At 39.1% G+C, this 21,643-nt stretch overlaps 1 protein-coding gene across 2 annotated transcripts in view; it reads left to right on the top strand.

Moving 5' to 3' along the window:
• Positions 1-21,643, top strand: part of PITPNM3 (PITPNM family member 3) — a 60,785-nt gene that overhangs the window by 25,841 nt on the left and 13,301 nt on the right. For both annotated transcript variants that reach the window (XM_018084829.2, XM_018084828.2), the window contains exons 5-11: positions 962-1,038; positions 2,835-3,070; positions 7,132-7,321; positions 10,039-10,158; positions 12,787-12,968; positions 15,566-15,735; positions 18,785-18,955. In XM_018084829.2, the coding sequence (XP_017940318.1) occupies positions 962-1,038; positions 2,835-3,070; positions 7,132-7,321; positions 10,039-10,158; positions 12,787-12,968; positions 15,566-15,735; positions 18,785-18,955 (1,146 nt within the window). The remainder of the gene's footprint in view (positions 1-961; positions 1,039-2,834; positions 3,071-7,131; positions 7,322-10,038; positions 10,159-12,786; positions 12,969-15,565; positions 15,736-18,784; positions 18,956-21,643) is intronic.

Genomic DNA, 21,643 nt, shown 5'->3' with positions numbered 1-21,643 from the left:
TCCAACTGCCTGACCACTTCACAGCTGACCAAAAGTAAAGGCATATTATTAAGATTATGGTCTAAAAGCCTCTTAAACACCAACAGGCTTGGGGCATTGACACCTCTCTAGGAAGCCTGTTCCAGTGTTTGACCACGCTCTCTGCAAAGAAAAGCTTCCTAAGTTTTGTTTCCCGAGGCAAGACAGTGGAAAATCTCATGGTCTTAAAGCTGATATCAGGAGTGTTCCACTGCTTAGAGCAGGCTGCTGCCCAGCCAGTCTGCCCAAAGAGCAGACAGGTGGGCCTTTTGGTCTGTTTGGTCATGTTCTGAAGTCAAGGCAGAGACTTTCATTGTTGTTGTTTCATTTTCATTGTTGTGTTTATAATTGAGGACTTGCAGGCGTGATCCTGTTGTGAAATGGTATTAGCAAAGAAATGTGTTTTTCTCTGCAATATCACTTCCTATTTTTCAGGTTACAGGACTTTTTGAGGAGAAATTGTCTTTTGCTCTATGGTCTGTTACTTCTATTTTGCATCATGGTAATGGAGCACTGCAGTTACTTAATCGAGTTGCCTAGGTAGTCACAGAGGTTTGTGGAAGAACTGCATCCTGAAAGTCTTAATTCACTTGCCTATATATAGGAGTTTAGTGATATTTAAGACATATCAGAGTACCTAAGATACCTGTATGGGATGAGCAGAACCTCAGGTGACCTCTTCTACTACTGCTTCAGGAAGACACAGATCAACAGCAGCTGTACTGGTACTACACACCTCTGTATAAGGACCTGAATCCTGTTCTGAATGTTGCTGTTAAGAATAGAAGAGTCTCTAATATTGTGTATTTTTCTGTTTGTCCACAGGATTGCCTGTGAACTGAACTTTCTGTCTTGAAATTAGAAATGTGCCTTACACATAGTTGTCTGTAAAAGATGTGGTAGACAAATATTTATATGACCAATATGCCTCTTTTCCTTTCAGGTGAATTATATAGAGCCTCTTTAAGAAAACAAAGGTTCCCTGCACAAGGTAGTGTTGAAATACACGAGGACAATGAGGTAAGATTATTTCCTAAAACAAGCTGTGATTTCTAAAGAGAAGACATGTGGAATACTCTAATATTGTATTATGGAATTATAAACTCATTTGATGGCTTAGTGTGTCTTTCCCTTGTTCGGTAGGTGCACATGCAATCACTGAAAATCATCACAAGCTTTTTAGACACTGGAAATACTTAACTTAGGTGGAAATATGACCCAGTTCTCTGAAGAGAAATTGTTATATCTGCTTAGTACTTGAGTGGAAGTGCAGGTTCTTTGAAGCAGATTCAGCAGCACTCATGAAATTGATAATAACACAGTTGTCTTTTTTTAGAAGCAGGAAAGAATCTAAACAAGTTGTGGTCCTTCCAACAAACTGATTAAAGTCCTCTGTCCACACATAGGACAGGTAATGGAAATGTCCACTTTTACGTTTTTGAAGAATTCCACTCCTACTGAAAATTATGACAGTCGTTGATTGATTTCAATCCAGTTGACTAGCCCTTGAACCCCTTGTCTCAGTCATGACTGAGCTACTGCTGAGAGGCAAATTAATTTCATTCCATTTGAGTCTTCCTATGAAAGATACCAGTTAAATCCAACTGAGAGACCCATTTCGAAGTTTTCAGTTCCACCAACCCATCAGCAGTGCTGCTTATTTACAAGCAGGCATTGGTCGTGGAAGGAACTACTCTTACCTTTTAATGGGAACTAAATTGCTCTTCTGAATAACTGGAATGGAACCATATGGAGAGGGATGGAATAACTTACAATTCTTTCATTTTCAACCATATCTCTGTCACCATTATACAAGTGCTAAAGTTACCAATTTCTCTTCATTCCAGAACTTAAGAATAAAGTGTCCAGAACATTGCCTGATTCTCAGTGAATCACCCAATCTAGCAATTAACAGTCCTTAGACAAGTACAAGAAATAGTGCTGGTTTTTTAGTTGTGTGTTTGTATTTGGTCAGGAACTAGAAGTCTTCAGGAATCGTGTGATCCAAAGTGAAAAGAAAATGGTAGTCAAGATTTAAAAACAAAAAGTCTAATCTTTTAATATATTACTCAGTTCTTTGAATGCACATAACTCTCAGGGGATAAAGAGGAAAAAAAATGTGGAGTTGTGAGACATTCAAAATGCTTTTCCAGTCTTAAGTAGAAAATATCTTGTTTATTCTGTGAAGCTGGTTATTGTCTGTGCATATTCACATGTTCATAAATTTATTGGTGAGTTTTATGGATATAAGCAATGATAAATTTCTTTACTTTTCCAGTAAGTGTCTGGGTAAATTACCCCCATCTTTCGTTTTAATAAGAAGCTGCAGTCTTCAAGAAGCTGAGGTAGCTGTATCATCTGCTTCTGCTGGATGTTTTCACTGGCAGAGAAATTTGGCTTTTTAGAACCTTTGATGATTTGAATGAGAACCCTGCCAGTAAACGAAGCAATCGTTCAGGACACCTAGACAGATGATTGCTTAGACTGCCTGTGGAGGTTGAAATTCTTCTCCGGTCTCAGAGTATTTAAAGTAGCTTTTGATGTACACAAAGCTGCTTTAATCTTTGGTCTGAAACCTACATCTGTGCTGCAGGGTTTTTTTGTCAGAGCGTAGTGGGCTCTACATGGGTCAGACATACTTGAATTAAATGGAACGTGGGGCATGCACACACACCCCCCTTCCAGTGAAGGCAAATATCACAAAATGATCACAGTGGGGGTGGGAGAAAAAAAATCACTGCTAACGTTGACACCAGGTATACCAACAATGTCCATAAAAATGCTTCCTCCCTTTTTATTCCCTGTTTTTTTCACAGGAAGGAGTTCAACACCAGAACTGCAAAACTCATGTGTTAATTTTGATCCTACATGGAGGGAACATCTTAGACACTGGAGGTGGGGACCACAGCAGCAAGCTGGCAGACATCAACACCTTCAGTTCTGTGTTTGAGAAGGTTACCCGAGCCCATTTCCCTGCCTCTTTGGGTCATATCCTAATGAGACTTGTTCCCTGCCCAGCAATCTGTTCAGCAGCTTTCTCTCTTGTTTCCAAGTAAGTTGATTTAAATTTTCCTGATATTTGGCTTTGCATTGTGGTTTTGAATGGCTTTCTGTGACCTGTCTTTTTCATAATGAAGTGTTGCAAGTCCTTCTTAATCTTTTGCTGATTGCAAGACTTGGAATGATTTTTCATCCTTTTCTAAGTGGATGAATTTGTTTTAAAAACCACTTATTGTTGGATGTATCCATTTCAGTAGCTACTCTTCCTACATGCTTTTTCAGTCTTGGAATTCAGTCACTGAATGAGAGAACGTTTTCAGGTAACATTTCTTTCCTTAGAGATATTTTCCTTGACATAAATGCTTTCAATGGCATGATAGAGAAGGAAGAAAGAAACACATGCTCTTGGACTGCTTCAGCTCTTCTACAAGTGCAGACCAGAATTAACTGGTGAACTCTGGTGAGGGGAGGAGACAAACAGATTTTTCTGATTTCTATTTTTCTAAGCAGAAAGAAACTTCCCTTTGTTTTGTCTGGGACTTCCCAGTCCAAAAAACTACTTTTACAGTCTTTTTTGTTGCAGTATAGTGCCTAGGGTTACATTTGAAGCTCATGTAGAGCAGAAAACCCTGCAGAAGAGTTGAGGAGGTCTACAACCCTGTTTTGGGCCATAAGATCCAGGAATGGTGACGCCTGCTGTCCAGATGTCAGACTTAGATGGGAGAGGTGGAGAACACATTAAAGTTCTGAAATACTAGCTGGACTTAAAACTGTGACAGGCATATAGGAGGAAGAGGTGCCAGGATGCAGACCAGACTGGTGGAAGTTGTGCCTGACTGTTTGCATCAAGGGGGAGGGAATACACAGAAACAACCAGGAAAGAAGTGTGTGCATGTCCAAGGTGCTGCCCTGTAAAGCAAGAGAAATTATAGAAGAGGAGGTGAAACATCAAAGAGTGTTTGGAAGATCACCCTTGCCCATTTGGGCCATTGTTTAACAAGCTTTTTTTCCTCTTTACCCCTTGAGAGTTACATGCACTGAAAGAACTCAGTGTCCCTTTGTTATGTCGTAGTGCGGTGCCTGCAGGTCTCAGCTGTCTGGAGGAAAAGCTGCTGGAGCAGAAGGAAGAGTGCGTGCTGGCAGCCCAAATGAATACAACTTTGACTTTCTACCTCTGTTTCTTTATTTCCTCTTGTTGCAGCACACAGTATCCAACCAGAGTTAAAAACACCATCCTGGATGTTTGAATTTCCTATAGAATCATTCTGAGCACTGGCATAACATTGATATTGCAGTGGTATGTTCTTGTGTGGAGCTGCTTGACACGTACCCATTTGGGGCTGACAGAAGGAGAGATAATTCTCTGCTCTCACATTTCTGCAGCTTCATGCCAGCAGCTTTCATAGCCTGAACTCCAGAATGCAGTTGTGGAACATAAAGTTGTGGTAAACATTCCCTTTAGCAAACTGTGGTGGAGGAAGAGTAGTTTTAATTACTGTAGTCTTTCACTGAGGATGAGCCAGATGACTGACTAAGCAGCAATACAAGATTTCTTTTTTGTTTTGAATGTGGCCTCCGTTTTCTGAAGATGCACTGTGAGTGTGTTCCAAGGTAGTACAGCCTGGTGTTTACCTTGGCATAGGTTTTTAATTATGCTGTGCCTGTGTGCAGAGTGCCCAGGTTCAGAGGGATTCTACTGGAAGTTTTTATGTGAATGTACCTATGCAGTTTTCTCTGCCTTGCAAATAGTGGCTTAAAGGAAAGGGATCTTTCAGGGCAAAATCATTCCATGTAGTAAATGTTTTGGATTGTTTAAACTGGTCTTTTCCCATCTACTCCCGTCATTTCAGTTTCCTCTGTCTCTCATATAAATCAAAAACACGTTCTTTATGTAACCTGTGTAAATTTAAAATGACTCTATCTTTGTGGCTAAGAACAAAAAGAGTTTAAAACTAAGGCACATTCTTGTTCCAGATAGATGACTTTCAAGCCATTTCTTCCCTTTTCAGGGAGAAAAATATGCCGGAGTGGATCAACTGTTATGCTTTTTATAGCATATGGTTTGATGAGCATACATTGATTCACACCTCAGAGTAAAGCTTCTGAATTATAGAATAATCAGCCAAACTGGAGGATAATCATTGCAAATTTAGAGGGAATGGGAAGGAGAGAGAAGGAAAAAAAGGCCAAAACAAAACATGTTTAGGAAGCAAACACTTTGATGCTTTTCTTTCTTTTTTTTTTTTTTATCCTGAAAACAGTGGAAGTAAATACGTATTCTGGCATTCAGAAACAGCAATAGCAAGTCTCTAGGACTGTCAGCATGGAATGCAGATAACCGAAGCATAATTGGAAAAAAAATGTTGTGCGATAGTTATCCAAACAAATGTTACCATATGATGATTTCCCTCTCTGCTTTCTCCTGTTTGTCTCAGCTTCAGCACTGATACTCAGCATGTCCCCTCTGACAAACAACTTCATCTCTTCCATACACTCTTTCAGTGGTCTGGATGTTTCTTCCCTTTGTGTTGTGTCTGCTATAACAATGGAGGTCTCTGTGGCTAAAGATTTACAATAAAATACATTGGAATTAAAAAAACCACACCCTCATTTCTAAGCCAGGTAGCGGTGATTAATTGCCTTGACAATAATTGTTCTATTTCAGTTTGATCTATATTGCTTTAGCTATGGGGGAAAAAAACCAATAAATTGCCAGCTGTTTGCTTTTCCATCAGCTCTGGTTTGTATGGTTCTCTTTTGAATATTGTTCGCATTTTATTTTTATTATAAAAACATATGCAGGTATATTTTTCCATTTCAAACATTCATTTAATAAACTTTTTTTCCTCATGTGTTTGTCCCTTTCCCTTTCTGAGGTGTTATCTGCCAATTTTATTAGTAAATGAAACTTTTTTTGTGGGTTTTGAAGATGCAGTTTTAATTTCTGAGAATTAGTATTCATAACTGTATATCTGCTGTGCATTTGGATGATCTAATCAGCTGGTAGAATGAAGCCGTGTTAATTGACAGAGCTTGGCAGACCAACTGAGCACAAGGACATAGAAACTATTATACTACTTTGGATGAAAAATACCAAATCACTGGAGTGCTTCAGGCAGAGGCAAGTGTGGAAAAGCCCAGTGAGGCTCGGGACATGAACACACACCAGCAAATCTTCTGTTCTTCCTCTATTACCTTGGTAATAGTCTCAAGGATGGGAGTTTTAGCAAAGACACAGACTAAATACATTTCAGGCAGCTTGCTTTTAAATATTGTGATAACCCACCAAGTTCCCAAAGAAAGTGAATACAAAATACTGTTCAAGTTGCCTGTCTGTGGCTTTGGATGAACTTCGGATGTGCTAAATTATCCAAAATACTTCTGACTTTCCTTTAACCTCTAAAGGACAGTCAACTTACTCTAAGAGAATCTGGCACACACTGACGTGCCTTCCAGCTTTAGCTCTCTGTGAGTTGTCTTCTCCACTCATCAGTAAAAATCAGTCAAGACATAATCGGCAAATTTACTGAGAAACTTGCAGGGTGCACATCCAAGCTAAAGTAAAGCTGCTGTTCTTCAAATTTGAGCTTCTGTTTTTGATTGGGTCACCTTCTGTTTGCCAGGTGTTACTGTGCAAACGTTTGCTGTGATTTCAGAATGTGTGCAACTTTCTTTCATCTTTTTGAAAACATGGGTCACTGGGAAAAATGTCTTTATGTGCTTTTGAACAGTACACCTGATGCAGTTGTGTTCTAGGAAACAATATTCCATTGTGATGGTTGGATCCTGCTCTCTGATGTAGTAAGTTGTTATATGGGGGGAAAAAAAGGCTGAAATGTAATCATGTCGTTGCCATTCTAAATTATGTCTACTTGTATGTGGCACAGTAGTATCAAGTAGTTTAACTACAGAAAGGCCTTCTAGTGTAATCTCATTCAACTAAAGCAGTAACTCCTTGATTTTTTTAAGCAGTTGAATTCTGTGAGAAAATGATCCTTCCTTTGTTCTCTCATTGTGAACTGCAGTAGCCCAACCCATTTCTGTTAATTACCATTCTCTAATACTGTGTGCTGGCTCTTGCAGTTTTCCTGATAATAACATGTCTTTCTCTAGCCTAAATCCCTACAGCTATGATGAGAGCTGTCTCAGCAGCAGTGAAGACCACATCCCACTGGCTGCCTTGCCTTTGCTGGCTGTTTCATCCCCTCAGTACCAGGATGCCGTTGCCATGGTGATCAGCAGAGCCAATCAAGTTTACAACGAGTTTCTCAAATCTACAGATGGGGCTGGTTTTAATGGACAGGTAGGACTGTTTTCTCTTAGATCGAATGAAAATTCCTTCAGAGCAAGGCTGTTTCTTTTTAAGCCATTGTATTGAGGGTTTTGAGTTATGTGTGTGAGATAATGCTGCAAATATGATGAATGAAAGTTAGCATGGGATCATCTATTCAAAATACCTTCTCAGTGCCCAGCACAAGAAAGACACTTCTGGAATCCTGTGCACTATCTAACGTGGATTTACGCAGCCGGTAGAAGATTATATACCTTTCCCCACAAGCATTTTGACCTCTAAGCTCTTACTAAGTATTGCTATGGCGTGGTAAGTGGGATATGCTGAGCAGTGAACAAGCATGGCAGCCCAAGACAGATGATAATCTGTGTTAATGAGTTCTTCACACATCTGCTATAGCTGATGAAAAAATTGGGGGACCTTTAAGATCATAAGAAGTCCAACATTTAACTATTGTTACTTCTTTTTTTGCCTCCATCACAGTAGTAATAAAAAAAAAATTCACAGTAGAGAAACATGGAAGACAAATACTCAGTTGCCAGCAGCATTGCATATTTCCTGTATAACTCTGAGGGAAGTCATGCAGTTTTTCTGTTGCAACCCACACACCAGTGAAGTCACCCAGAGGTTTCTTCTGACTGACACGTCAGTTGCTGTTCCTGCTTCGCCATCTTTAGACTACAAAAAAGTACTTTCCCACTTCACGTAGGAATACGATATTGATACTGTGTAAATTACTGAAATTATTTTGCACTGGGACCATCTACATAGCCAGAAATGTGCACTTAAGTGCAGTGACCTTCACACTACAGAAAAAGAAAGAAAATACATTTAATATATAGAGTACAGTGTAACCTTTGAAGAAAAGCATGTGTCTTATTACACAAACAAATTCTTTTCCATAGCAGTAATAAGATTATGCTGTGACATATCAGTATTTTTAGACTAAAATTTGGTTTGAAGCCAGTTTTACCATACATAGGAAACTGTTCTTGTTGGAAGCATAAAAACAGCCCAACTACAGTGATAAAACATTATGAAAGGTGTAATTATGTAAAGAAGCATTATACCAGTTACAGAATAATATGAAAATAATTTTCTCAATAGAAATTTTTAGTGTTATGGGTTTTTTTCTTTTACAAAGCCACAAAGAAGCCTCCTTGGTGTGTTTTATGAATCAGATATATTACTTCATGTGGAAGAGTGTGCTTGATCTCTGTATGCTCCACAGAATTTTCACCACCAACAATTACCAGCACTGTTGAAACGGAAGTGACTCCTCTGTGCTCTCTACAGTGCTTTGCTTTTTTCCTTAGACAGAAATTTCAACTCTGCCTCCAAATAAGTCCTGTACTTATCAAATATATATCATATATCCTGACACCCACCCTGTGTGTGTCTTTCATGTCATATTTTGGTCTCTTCTGTCTATTTATGTAGCAAGTTCATTAGAGCAGAGATTTCCTTTTTGGTTTTATTCAGTATCTGGAACAAGTTAACTCCATTACCTTAATGCCAATAATAGTAAGGATTAGAAATGCCTTGTTAAATTGAAGAAGTTATTGCCAATTCCCTACAAAATATGGTGTTAATTTTATTAAGGTTACTTGTGTCATACGATTTTCAGTTCTTTGTGGACTTCATTGTGCAGCATAGGAATTTGAAAATCAGAGAGTAAATTAGCATACTGTTCAATTATATACAACTTTAGAATCAGAAATGTCTTAGGATAGATGGTACTTTAGTTTATTTTGATATTTTATTTTTCAAAATGTTTTTTATAATTTTAATTGAGTACAAGAGATGTACTCAATTCAGGAAGAGTGCCACATGGAGATGCACTGAGATAAGTTTGAGGTTTTTCCCTACCTGCATCTTGAAGAACTTGCTTTTCTTAACATCTTCACTTGGAAGAAAGCGTACACAACATCCTGTATCCAAAACTTACAGTTTTGTGTTGTAGCCACGCTGAATTAAGGTTAGAAGTGAGTTAAGGAAACTAATAGGAGTTGGGAATAACAGACTAGACGATGGCTTCAGTTTGAGAATTGGAGAGAGGGGCTTTGCTGGAGCCTGGTGTCAAGCTAGTGCTCATGCTCAGACACAGACAGGGGAACAGGGAGCAAGAATCATCTCCTGTGGGTTGGGGAGGTGTTCAGTGGAATTAGGGAAGGTTCTAGTGTGCCATAAAATTATTCCAACTATTGGATTCCCTATTTTAGTAGTCTATGCTTTTTTAATTGCCAGGTCCATACTTTGAAGGTAGCTTCTACATGTATATTAAATGGGAAGCAAGAGTGAATCTCTTTGCTTAATACCTGATTTTAAAGTTCCGTTCCCTTGTCCTGACAGGAGAGTACCAGTCTGTCATCCCTCTATGACTCTGAAGGAAATGTTAAGTGACTGGAAATCTTTGTGTCACCAGTCATCTGGTGATACGAACTTTTTGAGCTGGAATCTGGCTACAAGTAGCTGTAAGAGTTCTAATCCATCTGGCAGAACTCTTACTGGTCAAAATAGTCCCTGGACAGATATTCTTGGCATAGGGCATATTTCTGGAGATAAAAGGAAGTGGAAGAAAGTGGCTACACAGTTTTAGCTGCAATAGGAACCAAGGGTGTAAAAACCAGTAATGAGGGTGTGAAGTAAGACAGGAACTCCTCTGCAGTGCTGTGATGCTTTTTGTTTCTTTTAAAACACTTGCTACATGTCTCTTTCTGTTTTCTCAGGTGTGTCTCATAGGTGACTGCATTGGAGGAATTTTGGGCTTTGATGCCATCTGCTATAATTCTAATACAGCTGATGAGAGTCGAAACAGTAGCAGGAGAGGAAGCATCAGCAGCATCCAGGTGAAGAGAAAAAATCCACACGGCTGAAATCCTATAGATTGATACCCTAGAGAAAATTAATTCCATATAAGACAGAGAAAAATTAAGGATTTGGTAAATTACCATGATAGAATGGGATTTTGTTCATGTATCAAAAATTTGCAGTTGTCAGCTTCAATTTTATGATATCAGAAATCAGTAGTGAAGGCTTTATCTGTAAACCTTTAAAATAGGGTTACCAAGTGCCCTTTATAGTATCCCTAACTGTAGATGCAAACATGTCCTGTCTCAGTAATCTCTGTTAGGCTCCTATTTTTTGTCAAAATATATTTTTTTAATTTTTTTTTTTTGTTCACATATGGTCTGGAATTCATTATGCTAGTACCTGGGGGTAGTCTAGCATTAAGATGTGTTACAAATAAGTTTTAGTGACTGGTAAAAGAATGCCTCTTTCTTCATAAGGATTGCAAGTCACCTGAGGATCTGTGAATGGACCACTGAGTGTCTATACAAGTGCTGCATTTGCAGAGAAGGGAGGAGTAATCCTACCTGTCATCCAGGAAAGATTTTATGATAGTAAAAGCAGAGGTTTTTAATGTGATGCTAGCACGTAAACTTAATTATTGTGTTTGACACTTAAGAAAGAAAACTGAAGTTCAGTCGATCTTATGTACTTCAGGCTCAAGTGCATATGGAGAGTGGGTGTGGTGAATTAGAGCTGACACTGTGTGAGGTGCCCATACTCTGTTCTTTGGCTTTGTGACTATGGCAAAATTGTTTCATCTCTTGAGTTACCTCTCCTCAAAAATGGGCTCAATGACACTGACCTGCTTGGTTCAGTTGAGAACTATATGTGGTGTAAGTACTCTCAAGCAAAAGACATTGTCTAAATTTTTCCAGGAAGGAGAATTACTTACCATTAATAACATGGCTCTTGGGAATAAGACTAATTATTCACTTCTCACAGAAGGCAGAAGATCCTCTTGGCTGTTGAAGGCTATAGGTGGAACTGTGTGGAAAGGTTCACCTCATAGCTCATGTGTCCTATGAACTTGTTCTTTCTGCAGCTGGAGAGAAACAGATTCAATTAGCATGTTTTCCATAGTCTGTCTGCATGTCTTTGGCCAAGCCAGTTGATCTATTATGCCTCATCTGTAAGCTTTGTGCACTTTCTCCTCTATTTTGTCTAGTTGGAGTTGATACTTTTTGCAAGTTGCTTAAAAGTACTGAGCATGACAACGTATTTTGATTTGGGGTATTTGAGGTTATGGATTGTAAAGTGTTCCAATGACACTTCAGCGGTATAGTGCATAATGCTGTGTCCAGGAAGACAGGAGCAGGGAGCAGTGGTAGAGAAAATGTAAATGAGTGGTGGGAGAGAGATGTATGCAAGAAGGAAAAGAAAAACTTTGAATCCCGCTTTCTTGTACAATGCCTAGCCAATTTCCCAGTGATGTTCTCTAGGTTCATCTCACAGAGATCTAGTCCCTTGTCCTTTTAAAACTACTTATTCTTCCCTCAATGAATTTGTCTGTGCCTGCCCCTCCACTTTCTCTCATGAGGAAGTTGTAGACTGCAATAAGGTCTCCCCCTAGTCCCCTGTTCTCCAGACTAGGTGACCTCAGCTACTCCTTGGCTTCCCCTCAAGGCCTTCACCATCTTCATTGCCTTCCTTTGGACACTCTCTAACAGCTCAATATCTTTCTTATATTGTGATGACCAAAACTGCCCCAGTATTGCAGGTGAGGCTGCCCCAGGTCCGAGCAGAGCAGGACAATCCCCTCCCTGGCCTGGCCGGCAATGCTGGACCTGATACCCCCCAGGACACGGTTGACCCTCTTGGCTGTCGGGGCACTGCTGACTCATATTCCCCTTGCCATCGACCAGGACCCCCAGATTCCTTCCCACGGGGCTGTTCTCCAGCCTCTTGTTACCCAGGCTGTATGCACAGTCGTTATAGAGAACCAGACCTTGCTATGCCTTGTGCGCAGAGATCTCACGCATGGGTGGGGGGGTTCAGTCCAGTGACATTTGTTTTGAAAAGCATCATTTACACGGGCTGCTGAAATGGACTCAGGAATAAAAGTCTAGAAGTAATAGGGATATATCAGGGAGGATGCTGGTGCAAGCTGCAGAAGTGCTGGAGGAATAATAAAGAAATAAACAATAAACAATAAAGAAATAAATAACCTTGAAGATATGGTGGCACTGGTCTCTTGCATCCTGCAGAAGCTGACATTCTTAAAAAATCAGATCCCACATCCATGGAACATGATGAACAAGACCATTAATGTTGTAGTGGGCATTTTGTACACTTAGGTAAGACCCCTTCTGATTACCTTATGATATTTATAGTTCTCTAAGAGTGATGAAGTCATGAAGGATAAAGCTTTTTGTTACTCCTCCTTTCTGCCCCTCATGCCCCCGCCCCCCCAGTTCCTGATTCTCCTTCCAGCTTTTAGGCTATGCATCTTACAATGAAATTTAGTCTTCATCTCTTTCCTTCTACCACAAAGAGGAAGTCTAACCCTTTCCACCCTTTTTTGAATAAAGTGAGGTCAAATGTATAAATGCAGCCATTTCATATAAGCTCTGTCGTATTTTGGTGTCTTATCTAAATCTTCCTTTTGCTCTGTTCATTTTCTGAAGGATAATCCCCTCTTAGCAGAGGACTCCAGTCTGGGTGACAGCAAACACCTGAGCAAAAGCAATATTGACATCTCGGGAATCATGGAGGATGAGGAGCCAAGGCAGCCGTTGCCTCGGAAACAAAGTGACTCCTCCACCTATGACTGTGATGCTATAGCCCAGCATCATGCTCTCCTGTCTAGGTAACTGGTGTTCAATGACTGAGTAAAAGAAAGAGCCTTGCCATTGAATGGAGCCTGTCAGCACCAGAGCACAGAGTCATTGTTGCTGTTTGTGGTGTGTTTCTGGACGTTTGCTTGAAGTCCTTGTCTACCCCTCAGAAAAACCCCATGAATTTAGTGGATGTAGTATGAACTTACGCATGGAATGTTTTTTATTTAATCTTTATTCAGTTGTGAGAGTTTTGAATATGCAAAAATGAATGCACAAAGTTCTGTTTCTTCAGTGCAGCCCACTCAAATCAAGATGGAGGAATACTTTATAAGTGTAAATTTCTGTTACCTCTTTCTGTCTAAAGATCCCTCTGAATTCATTTTCAGGATTTTTATTATTCTATAAAGCTTGAGATAATTGCTTTAGGTGCTCTTTAGGTGGTCTATGAGCTATTCAGATCAGCTTTAAAACAACAACAAAAAAGCCCTGCATAAACATTTGGCTTAAATGAGGAGGGTGGGGGAGGAGAGTTAACTTAATTAGCTTTCCGTGATCTTAAGAAACCTTTGAAATACAGATTTGATGGGAACATAAGCATTTCCTTTGTCTTGTTGTTTCTGCCTGTTCTAAGATGTTTGGGGTTTTTTTAATCTGAATTATTTGGGCTTTTGCTTCCTCTATCCATCATCTTAGTTCCTTTATTTCATTGTGAGTTTTACTGTGTATTGAGTTTCAGTCCTGCTAGAGTTGACTATAGTGCAGACTTCCTACTGTGCTTTATTTCAAGTCAGGCAGTTTTCTTAGTAGCGGCTTAAGGTAATTTTATATTATTACTTTGACTCAATGCCCTTTGCTTTGTTTTTATTGACTATTCTGCTTTCATTTTCAAACCTTACATTTTCTGGGTATCCTTGTGTTGTAAAGTGTTTTCCCTCTGAGGCACAGTGGTGGTTTTTTGCTTGTCTATGGCTGAAAACATGAAGTTTTTTGGTCAGTCACTTTTAGGTTCTTGTATAGGAGAAGTACTGTGTTATATTTAAAGCACAATGTTGACTTGTATAAAGCACTTTGGACTTGAAGAATAATAGGATAATGGAAGGACAAAGATAACAGTTTTCTTCCAAACCTTTCATTTCCTCTGTGTCTATGATTTTAAACTGAAAGCTTTACATGAGCTGTACTTAACAAGCAGACAGAAGTGTTACCTTCCACTCTCATTTTGGACTCAAACTTCAGGCTGTTGCTAAGTTGTTGAGGAACAGTTGGACAAACATAGGCTAAAGACAGCAGAAAAAATTCCTTGGTAAGGTAAAGAGGGTGAAAAAAACAAATGAAATTAAACCATGTCATCCTCTGACCTACCCTGTACATAAAGAGAGGCTCCAAGCCTTTGCTTTCCTGTCTGTGGAACTTGCTTAAGATCATTGATACCTTTTTCCCCATTATCTCATTTACTGCAATTTAGCAGAGGCATATCAGTGATGAGGTTACAGAGATCACTCTTTCATCTTTACAGATGATCATTACAGAGATCATTCTTTTAAAGGTATGTTGTTGCCTTACACACTGTAATTGTGTTCCAGTGTCTCAGTTTGTGCTCTTCGTCCAAGTGCTTGTGGCATAGAGAGGTAACTACAAACTGCCATGCTGATGGATTTAATTCATGGCTTTCTTCACTTCTGCATTAAATGAAGCCCTAAGTTTGGTCCCCAGAGTTACAGTTAATAACGTTGGGTTATAAATTGAGAATGTCACTAGGGTCTCAGATTGAAAGAAGGTTTGGCCTGATTTGAGATCAATCTTCAGCATTTCTGGATTCTGATCCATACTTGACCACAGATACAGTGTGTAGTGTACACGTAACTCCTGAGCACTTCATTTACAGTTCTGATTGAAGTCAGCATGGTCAGTGTCTCTCAGTCAGGCTCTCCATGCTCTGGAGGCCTGTTCTACTCTGTCTCATGGCTGGACAGCAAGTGTACAGGCTACTTTTCTGCTTCTGAATGTAGATATTTCATCTCCAGCAGAACTAAATGATGGCAGTGTCTTTTCTCTGTCAGTGAGGGATAAGTGGTCTGTATTTACGTCATGTATGTATGGCATACAAAGTAAATGGAAGTGTTTAAATCACTCTAAAAGCTGTCTGGAAGTGTCACCTGTAACAAATAGTTGAAAAGTAGTGAAATTCTAGGTCATAGGTCAGGAAACAGATTGGAACAATGCTTTTTATGCACCCAAGTAACATACTTTGACTGTAACCTTCTAATACCATTGTCCTTACACAGCTAGAGTAGGTTAGAATTTGTATCAGAAGAGTCAGAATAAACTTGCATACATCTGTACTGCTAAAAGGGAGGGGAGGTAAGCTTCAGTCTTCTTAGTCCTTGCATAATTTACCAGTAAGTATTCTGTAGAATAACTGTAGAAAACTCTTGCATTTTGAAATTAGTAAGTCTGCTGAATAACCACACCGAAAAAATGGTAAGTGGCTGCTATGGTGCAATATTAGTCTACAGTTTCAAGGTGTATTGCTGGGATCTAAATACAGGTGCTAGAGCTTTCTAAACAGCATGTTTTGGGAATGCCCTCTTCATTATTGTTGATTCAGTACATTTTCTTTGCTCAGCATCCACTCAAGTGTGTTGAAAGATGGTGCAGACCTTCCTCCTGTGGATTCCAGTCTCTCAGAAGTAAACCTGGGCCGATTTGAATTTGAGGTGTCTGATTTCTTCCTCTTTGGGTCGCCACTTGGTTTGGTGCTGGCCATGAGGAGCACTGTTCTGCCTGGACTGGATGGTAAGGTCTTCCTGGGGTTAGAATTCAGGATGGGTAATGACCTTCATAAACACAGACTCACACAAAAAGGATGTAAATAAAGGAGCCTAGTTAAATGCTAGGGAGTGAGGTAAATTTCCTCCTTTAAAAGATGGGAATATTAATGTAAGTAGGTACTGAGATGATGAGGGTTGTTCCAGGGATGTCACTGCTCACCCATTTGCAAAAGTGTGTCTTTTGCTCTGCTGTTAATCATATATTCCATGTCATACAACATGAAGCTCACACTTCACCAAGGGCCAGTCCTTGAAAACAATACCAAAAATAACATCTGTGCTTGGTTCAGCATTACCTGTTGTTCGCGTCTGGCTTCACGGGTGAATTTGGCCCCTGGGTGTGTTGGTGTGTTGCTTGTGAGCCTATTATTCCTCTCTGGTAACAGAGCCTAGGGATCAGATGCATAGAGGATTTTTTTGTTTTATTTCTAAAACATCTGGATTTTTTAAATTTTTCAGTTAAAGTAAAAGCTTACTTTACTTTTCAATATTCACTACATGATTTGTCTCTTTGCATGGTATGAGCTTGGGATAGCACAGCACCTTCATAGGAAGTGGTACATTCATTTATCAGGTGAGGGAGAAAAATCCATTGCAACAGTGAGAAGAGGCAACAATTCAAGACTCCAGATTTTTTTTTTCTCGCCAATAGCCCTTCTTTCCCCAGTCTCAGCTCTGGTACCCTCCAGACACTTTGACAGGAAAATTTCATGTTAAAAACTATTTTCTTCAAATTAGCTCTCACTGCCATCCTTCCTCTGGTATCCTACAGGGAGCATGCTTTGAGAGCAGCTCAACTGACCGGCATTTCAAACACATTCTGAGGTGAGCAGAGTCTACTTGAAGCATAATTAGTCTTTAGAGGTACATATGATAAAAGAATCCCATTTTAAAGTTCAGAGGAAAACAGACAAATTGAAAACTACCATGCAGACAGCTAGAAGTTAGTTGAGAAATCAGATATCTTCTTCACTGAAATGAAAGGTAGAAAGCTACCTGAAAATGTGACAAATAAAATTCAGATGTTTTTATTTATTTGGCTTGTTAGAATCAGTTTTTAAAACGTAAGGGAAGAAAATTGTATCTAGAGGTTTGCCTGTTATGTTTGCAGAACAGATGCATTTTGTTGTGTTTTACTTTCTGAATATTTATTTATTTCTACACTAACAAGACTGTGTATAAAACCAGATTTTCATTCTATTTTTTTTATTTCCTTGCCAAATACCTTTTCAGTTTCATCTGCTCAGTATTCTGTTGGTCCATTAATCCTTCCTTAACAGTTCTTCTGTTTACTCTCTAGCACTGTCTTCTGTGGTCCTCTCACTGTGTAGACTCAGTTCTTACTGTCTAAAGCACAGTTTGCTGATTATCCTTGGAAGAGGCTTGCTATCCTCTACAAATCTCTATTCCCAATAAGTCATGAGCATTTAGTTGCGTCCACAAAGTGACCCTGTCCTGCCTTGGGGTGGTTGCAGTGGTTTGGGGTGTTTTACACTTGCTCTCAATGGGAACTGATACTGCTGAATGCCACACAAGTAGGGAGTGAAGTACTCAGCTTAGCACTGCAGGTGTCAGACATAGGTACAGACCTCAGAAATCTGACAGAAGGCCTAAACTAGGAAGAAAATAATTTCAGCTTGCATGCATATATTACATTTTTCAATACTAAACATACAAAATGGAAAATGTCATCTGGTTATTAGCAAAATGAAATCTTTCTCAAATCATAACCTTGCCTACAAATGCAAAACCAGAACACTTCAAATTATCAAAAGATTTCATCTATATGGGTTTCTTCAACTGAAACACATAAAGGATATTAAATACTTTGCTGGACCTGAAACAGGCCAAGTGAAGCCTCCATGCTTCAGTTTTACCCTCAGCTCAGCAGCATTGTTCCCTTAATGGGCACAGAAAATCTTACAATCTCAGTGAATATAAACCAGTGTGTTCACTTGATGCTTGGCTCTATCAGCTGTAAGCCTGGCTTTTGCAGGCAGCTTTAGGAATGACAGTTTCAACTGTGTCACGTCACTACTAATCTCTAAAACTAATCTTTACTTGCCTGTGTATAAGAGAAATCGCAGCCACGTAACCTCTATGGCAGATTTGAAAACATGTCATGCTTGCATGGAGTTCATAGGGAGAAGACATAATTATCTCAGATATATTTTATAAATAGTTTAGTCATTGCTTTACTCTTGTAGTTAATGAACTGACCATTGTAACATGTAATGCAGTACTGTACAAACTGTACTAAGTTTAATGAGCCCGTAATGAATTGATTTGATTCAGTATGATTGAGGTGTGATTTGGTGAAAAGCGACTACACTGACTTACAGACCTTAGCAGTCTCGTGTGATCACCCATCTGAGTATAAGTAATTTTTCCGGGCTGTGTGTTTAGTCAAAAGTATGTCTTATTAACTGAGTAAATGATTTAAGATTTGCATTCTCAGTTGTAGCCCCAAACCTTCAGGAGCTGCACACCTTTAGCAAAAATCATAAACATTGCTGTGCTGTTACAGTATGACCAACCTCATTTCTATATGTGAGCATCCATAAGGTGACTGGAGAAACTGCACTGCTTTCTGTCACCTACCTGCTTCTGCTGTCATCTAGGTTTAAGTCCTCTGGATGTCAGAGGCCCAGCAAACCATTTTGCTGGTAAATATTTGAAGTGCTGAGCATCACAGCTGTAATGCTCAATACCATACTTACAGGATTTTTAAACTTCTTTTTCCTTCCCTGCTTCTATCTGTTTCTTTGACTACTCTTTATATCTGCTCTCTGCCTGCATCTCAGATTGTGATGTCTCTGTAAACTCGTGTGCAGTCAAGTGTTCTTTACATATGAAATAGGAAATGAAATAGGAAACAATGTAGTTAAATTTCTTCTGGCCAGATGTATGCTAATCTGGAGTTTGCAGAAGACCATATTAACCATATTTCTGTGTAGACTCCTTGAAAATCATAAAGGGGCGATACTGAACTCTTTGTCTCATTCTCATCCAAGTGTGCCAGGTCCGACCAGCCTGCAGCCAAGTGTACAGTTTCTTTCACTCTGCTGACCCCTCTGCCTGCAGACTTGAACCATTGCTGGAAAAAAGATTCCATCTTCTTCCTCCATTCAGTGTCCCACGGTACCAGAGATACCCACTAGGGGATGGAAGATCTCACCAATTAGGTACAGTGCTTGTTTTCATAGCTCATTATCTGTTGTTCTCTTAAGCATTCTCTCCTTCCACAGCTCAAGAGGATTTGAGATACCAGTGTGCTAATATGCTAAAACCAAATCATCTGGGACTGAGTGGCACAGACACACTTAGCAAGTGTGGAACCAAAGAAGATTGCTAAGAAAAAAATTATCGTATCTATGAGATTGATACTAGTTTTGTTACAGAGCAGTTGGAAGGCAATATCACTGTTCTAGTTAAAGTGTCACTTGAAAAATTCCACGTCTTTATTTTAAACAATTTCTTTTTACAATTAGTTGTAATAGATCTTTGCCTAGATCTTCAGATATTGTTTCTGTTGGTCACTTTAGTTATGTACTAGGACAGATCAGAGCACTGAGCAATCTTGATTGCTCTCCTCCTAGGTGAGCTACTAAATAAATAATTATGTTGGATAAAAATGGTTTGAATCCTGGAAGAAAATGGAAATAGACTGATTTCTGGGCAGGAAGGAGGAATACATGGATGAGCAAGATGCTAGTAGAAGGAGTTGTGCTTTTTTGACTTTATAGAAAATAAGATAAAATCATATAGGTGTGAAGTATCTTTGACTTGTCACGTTCTGCAAAAAAGGAATTTGTATCTGTACATGCTTGTGCAATAGATTTATTCTTTTTGCTACAGATTCAGACATAAATTCAAGCTTCAACAGGATATTTTAAAAAGTTTCTCAGGATTTGGAGTTTAAGATTGGAGACTAATACAGTAAAATGGCAATGTTTTCTATTTGTTGGAGCTAGAAGAACTGTGTTTGGGAACCTGTTCTGTGTAGTAGGGTACAACAATGCCTTTCTTTTATCTGCTCAAATATGGTGTACATCAGATGCAAATCAGTTTGAAAAGCAGCAGTTGATCTTGAGTTGCAGAAGGTTTGTTTCTAGTTGTTGACTTCACTGAAATATGTGAAGATGTGGCTGTTCCTCATTAATTGATTTGAGGGGTAGCTAAGGTGAGGGACAGTCCAGACTAGGGAATATGTGCTCTCTTCTCACCCCCTGTTTCTGAGTTTTCTTTCGATGGAAATTCATACCCTGCTTTGCTTTCAGACTTGCTGTAAAGCCTGACTGTGACCTTGGAAATCCTGCTGGTTAGTTAGGCACAAATTCGGTCACTGAGATATTGCTAAGGCTGTCTTGAAAAGCTGAACCTTCCTTTAAATAACTGTCATAGGAAGAATAGTTCCCTTAGGCTCTTTTTCAAATGGAAAACCTTTTTTTGGTAGATTTTACCAGCTTTGCGGTGTTAAGGTAACCCCTTTCAGTGATTCTTGAAACAGAGGCTTTAGAAGTGGTTTGTAAACTCCTGGTGTTCTCTTTGGGTTCATCTAAGGCACTGAGTCAGAAGATTCCCTTACAAAGCATGAAAATCTGGGAACCCTGTCTGTTGGATGTGTTATAAAATAAAAATTCCTGAGTGCTAATGATCAGCAAATGTTCCGTGGTATGGTTTTGTATTTAAACTTCTACTCAGAGTTAAATCATTGCTCTTCTTTACACTTAAGATGTATTGTATTTCAGTGAATGTGAAATCCTCCCATTTAAATGCAAGCACTTTGAGATCCTTAATGGAATTTTGGGTTCTTCATTCACAAAGAATTAATTCTAGTGACTGTATTTTTTTTCCTTATTTTTTTCCTTTCTCTGATACCTGGGCTTGTGAAAGTAGTTCTTAAAATGAGAGCTTTTGTGGTGTCAAATGGAGTGGTAGTTTACTAATCAGTTATGATGAGACCTAGTTAGACCAGAGTCTAATTATTATGCACTGCCCGAAACAGCCTTTTCTGATAATCTTTCATATCATTAAACAGTCTCATTCCCTGTTCCTTTTCCCCTGAGCACTGATGGTTAAAATAAGAGTGATTCTGCTGTCTACCTGATAGATGCCTCCGTGAAAAAATAATTCTGATCTGGAAAGTACCTGACAAAAGATTTACTATTAGAAGAGAATTTCACCATATGATTCACAGAACAGTTTAGCAATAACAGAGGCTGGAGAACTTGAAAATGGGAAGGGGGGCGGCGGGGGAGGAGAGATATTTCTATAGCTGTCTTTCTGTTCTTGCCAATCAAATTAAACTCTTGGACCCACATGCTCTGTGCATAGGGTTTATCTTCAAGGTTTTATTTTATCAGATTTACTTTTTCTATTTTGATTCAGGAAACATCTAAGGCAGGACTTAAAGAGCAGGGCACAATTTATCTAGACCATTACCTTCTGTGTCCAGCAGGCATCAATAATTATCACTAATTAGTGTGTAGTAATTATAGTATTTTTTGTGTATGTGATAGATTGAATTATTAAGAGCTTAATGAGGATGAAAGCTGACTCTTCCCAGGTTTCATTTTGACAGTTACAGAGACTGGACTAGTTCAGAGAATTATTTCTCTTTCTGTCAATGACTTGGTCAGTTCCAATTCTGTTTCCTGTTGCTGCAGTTCCTAAGGTGGATATGATGCCGTTATTAGGCTATTGATAAAAGAACTTAATAAATTAAAATTATTTGAGGCATGATTTAAGTTCAATTTTCTGAATGTGATATACGGACAAGTGAAAGTAGAAGAAACTGCATTGAAAGCACAGCCAGGCACACAGAGCAGGGGGAGAAAACATTTCCCTTCCTGCTCTTTTGTCTGTGGTGA

Source organism: Manacus vitellinus, unplaced genomic scaffold (genome assembly GCF_001715985.3).
Source record: "Manacus vitellinus isolate BGI_N305 unplaced genomic scaffold, ASM171598v3 scaffold_76_pilon, whole genome shotgun sequence".
In the NCBI taxonomy this organism is placed as follows: Eukaryota; Metazoa; Chordata; class Aves; order Passeriformes; family Pipridae; genus Manacus; species Manacus vitellinus.
Note: the sequence above shows the minus strand (reverse complement) of the source record. Positions and strands in the feature narration are given on the sequence as shown.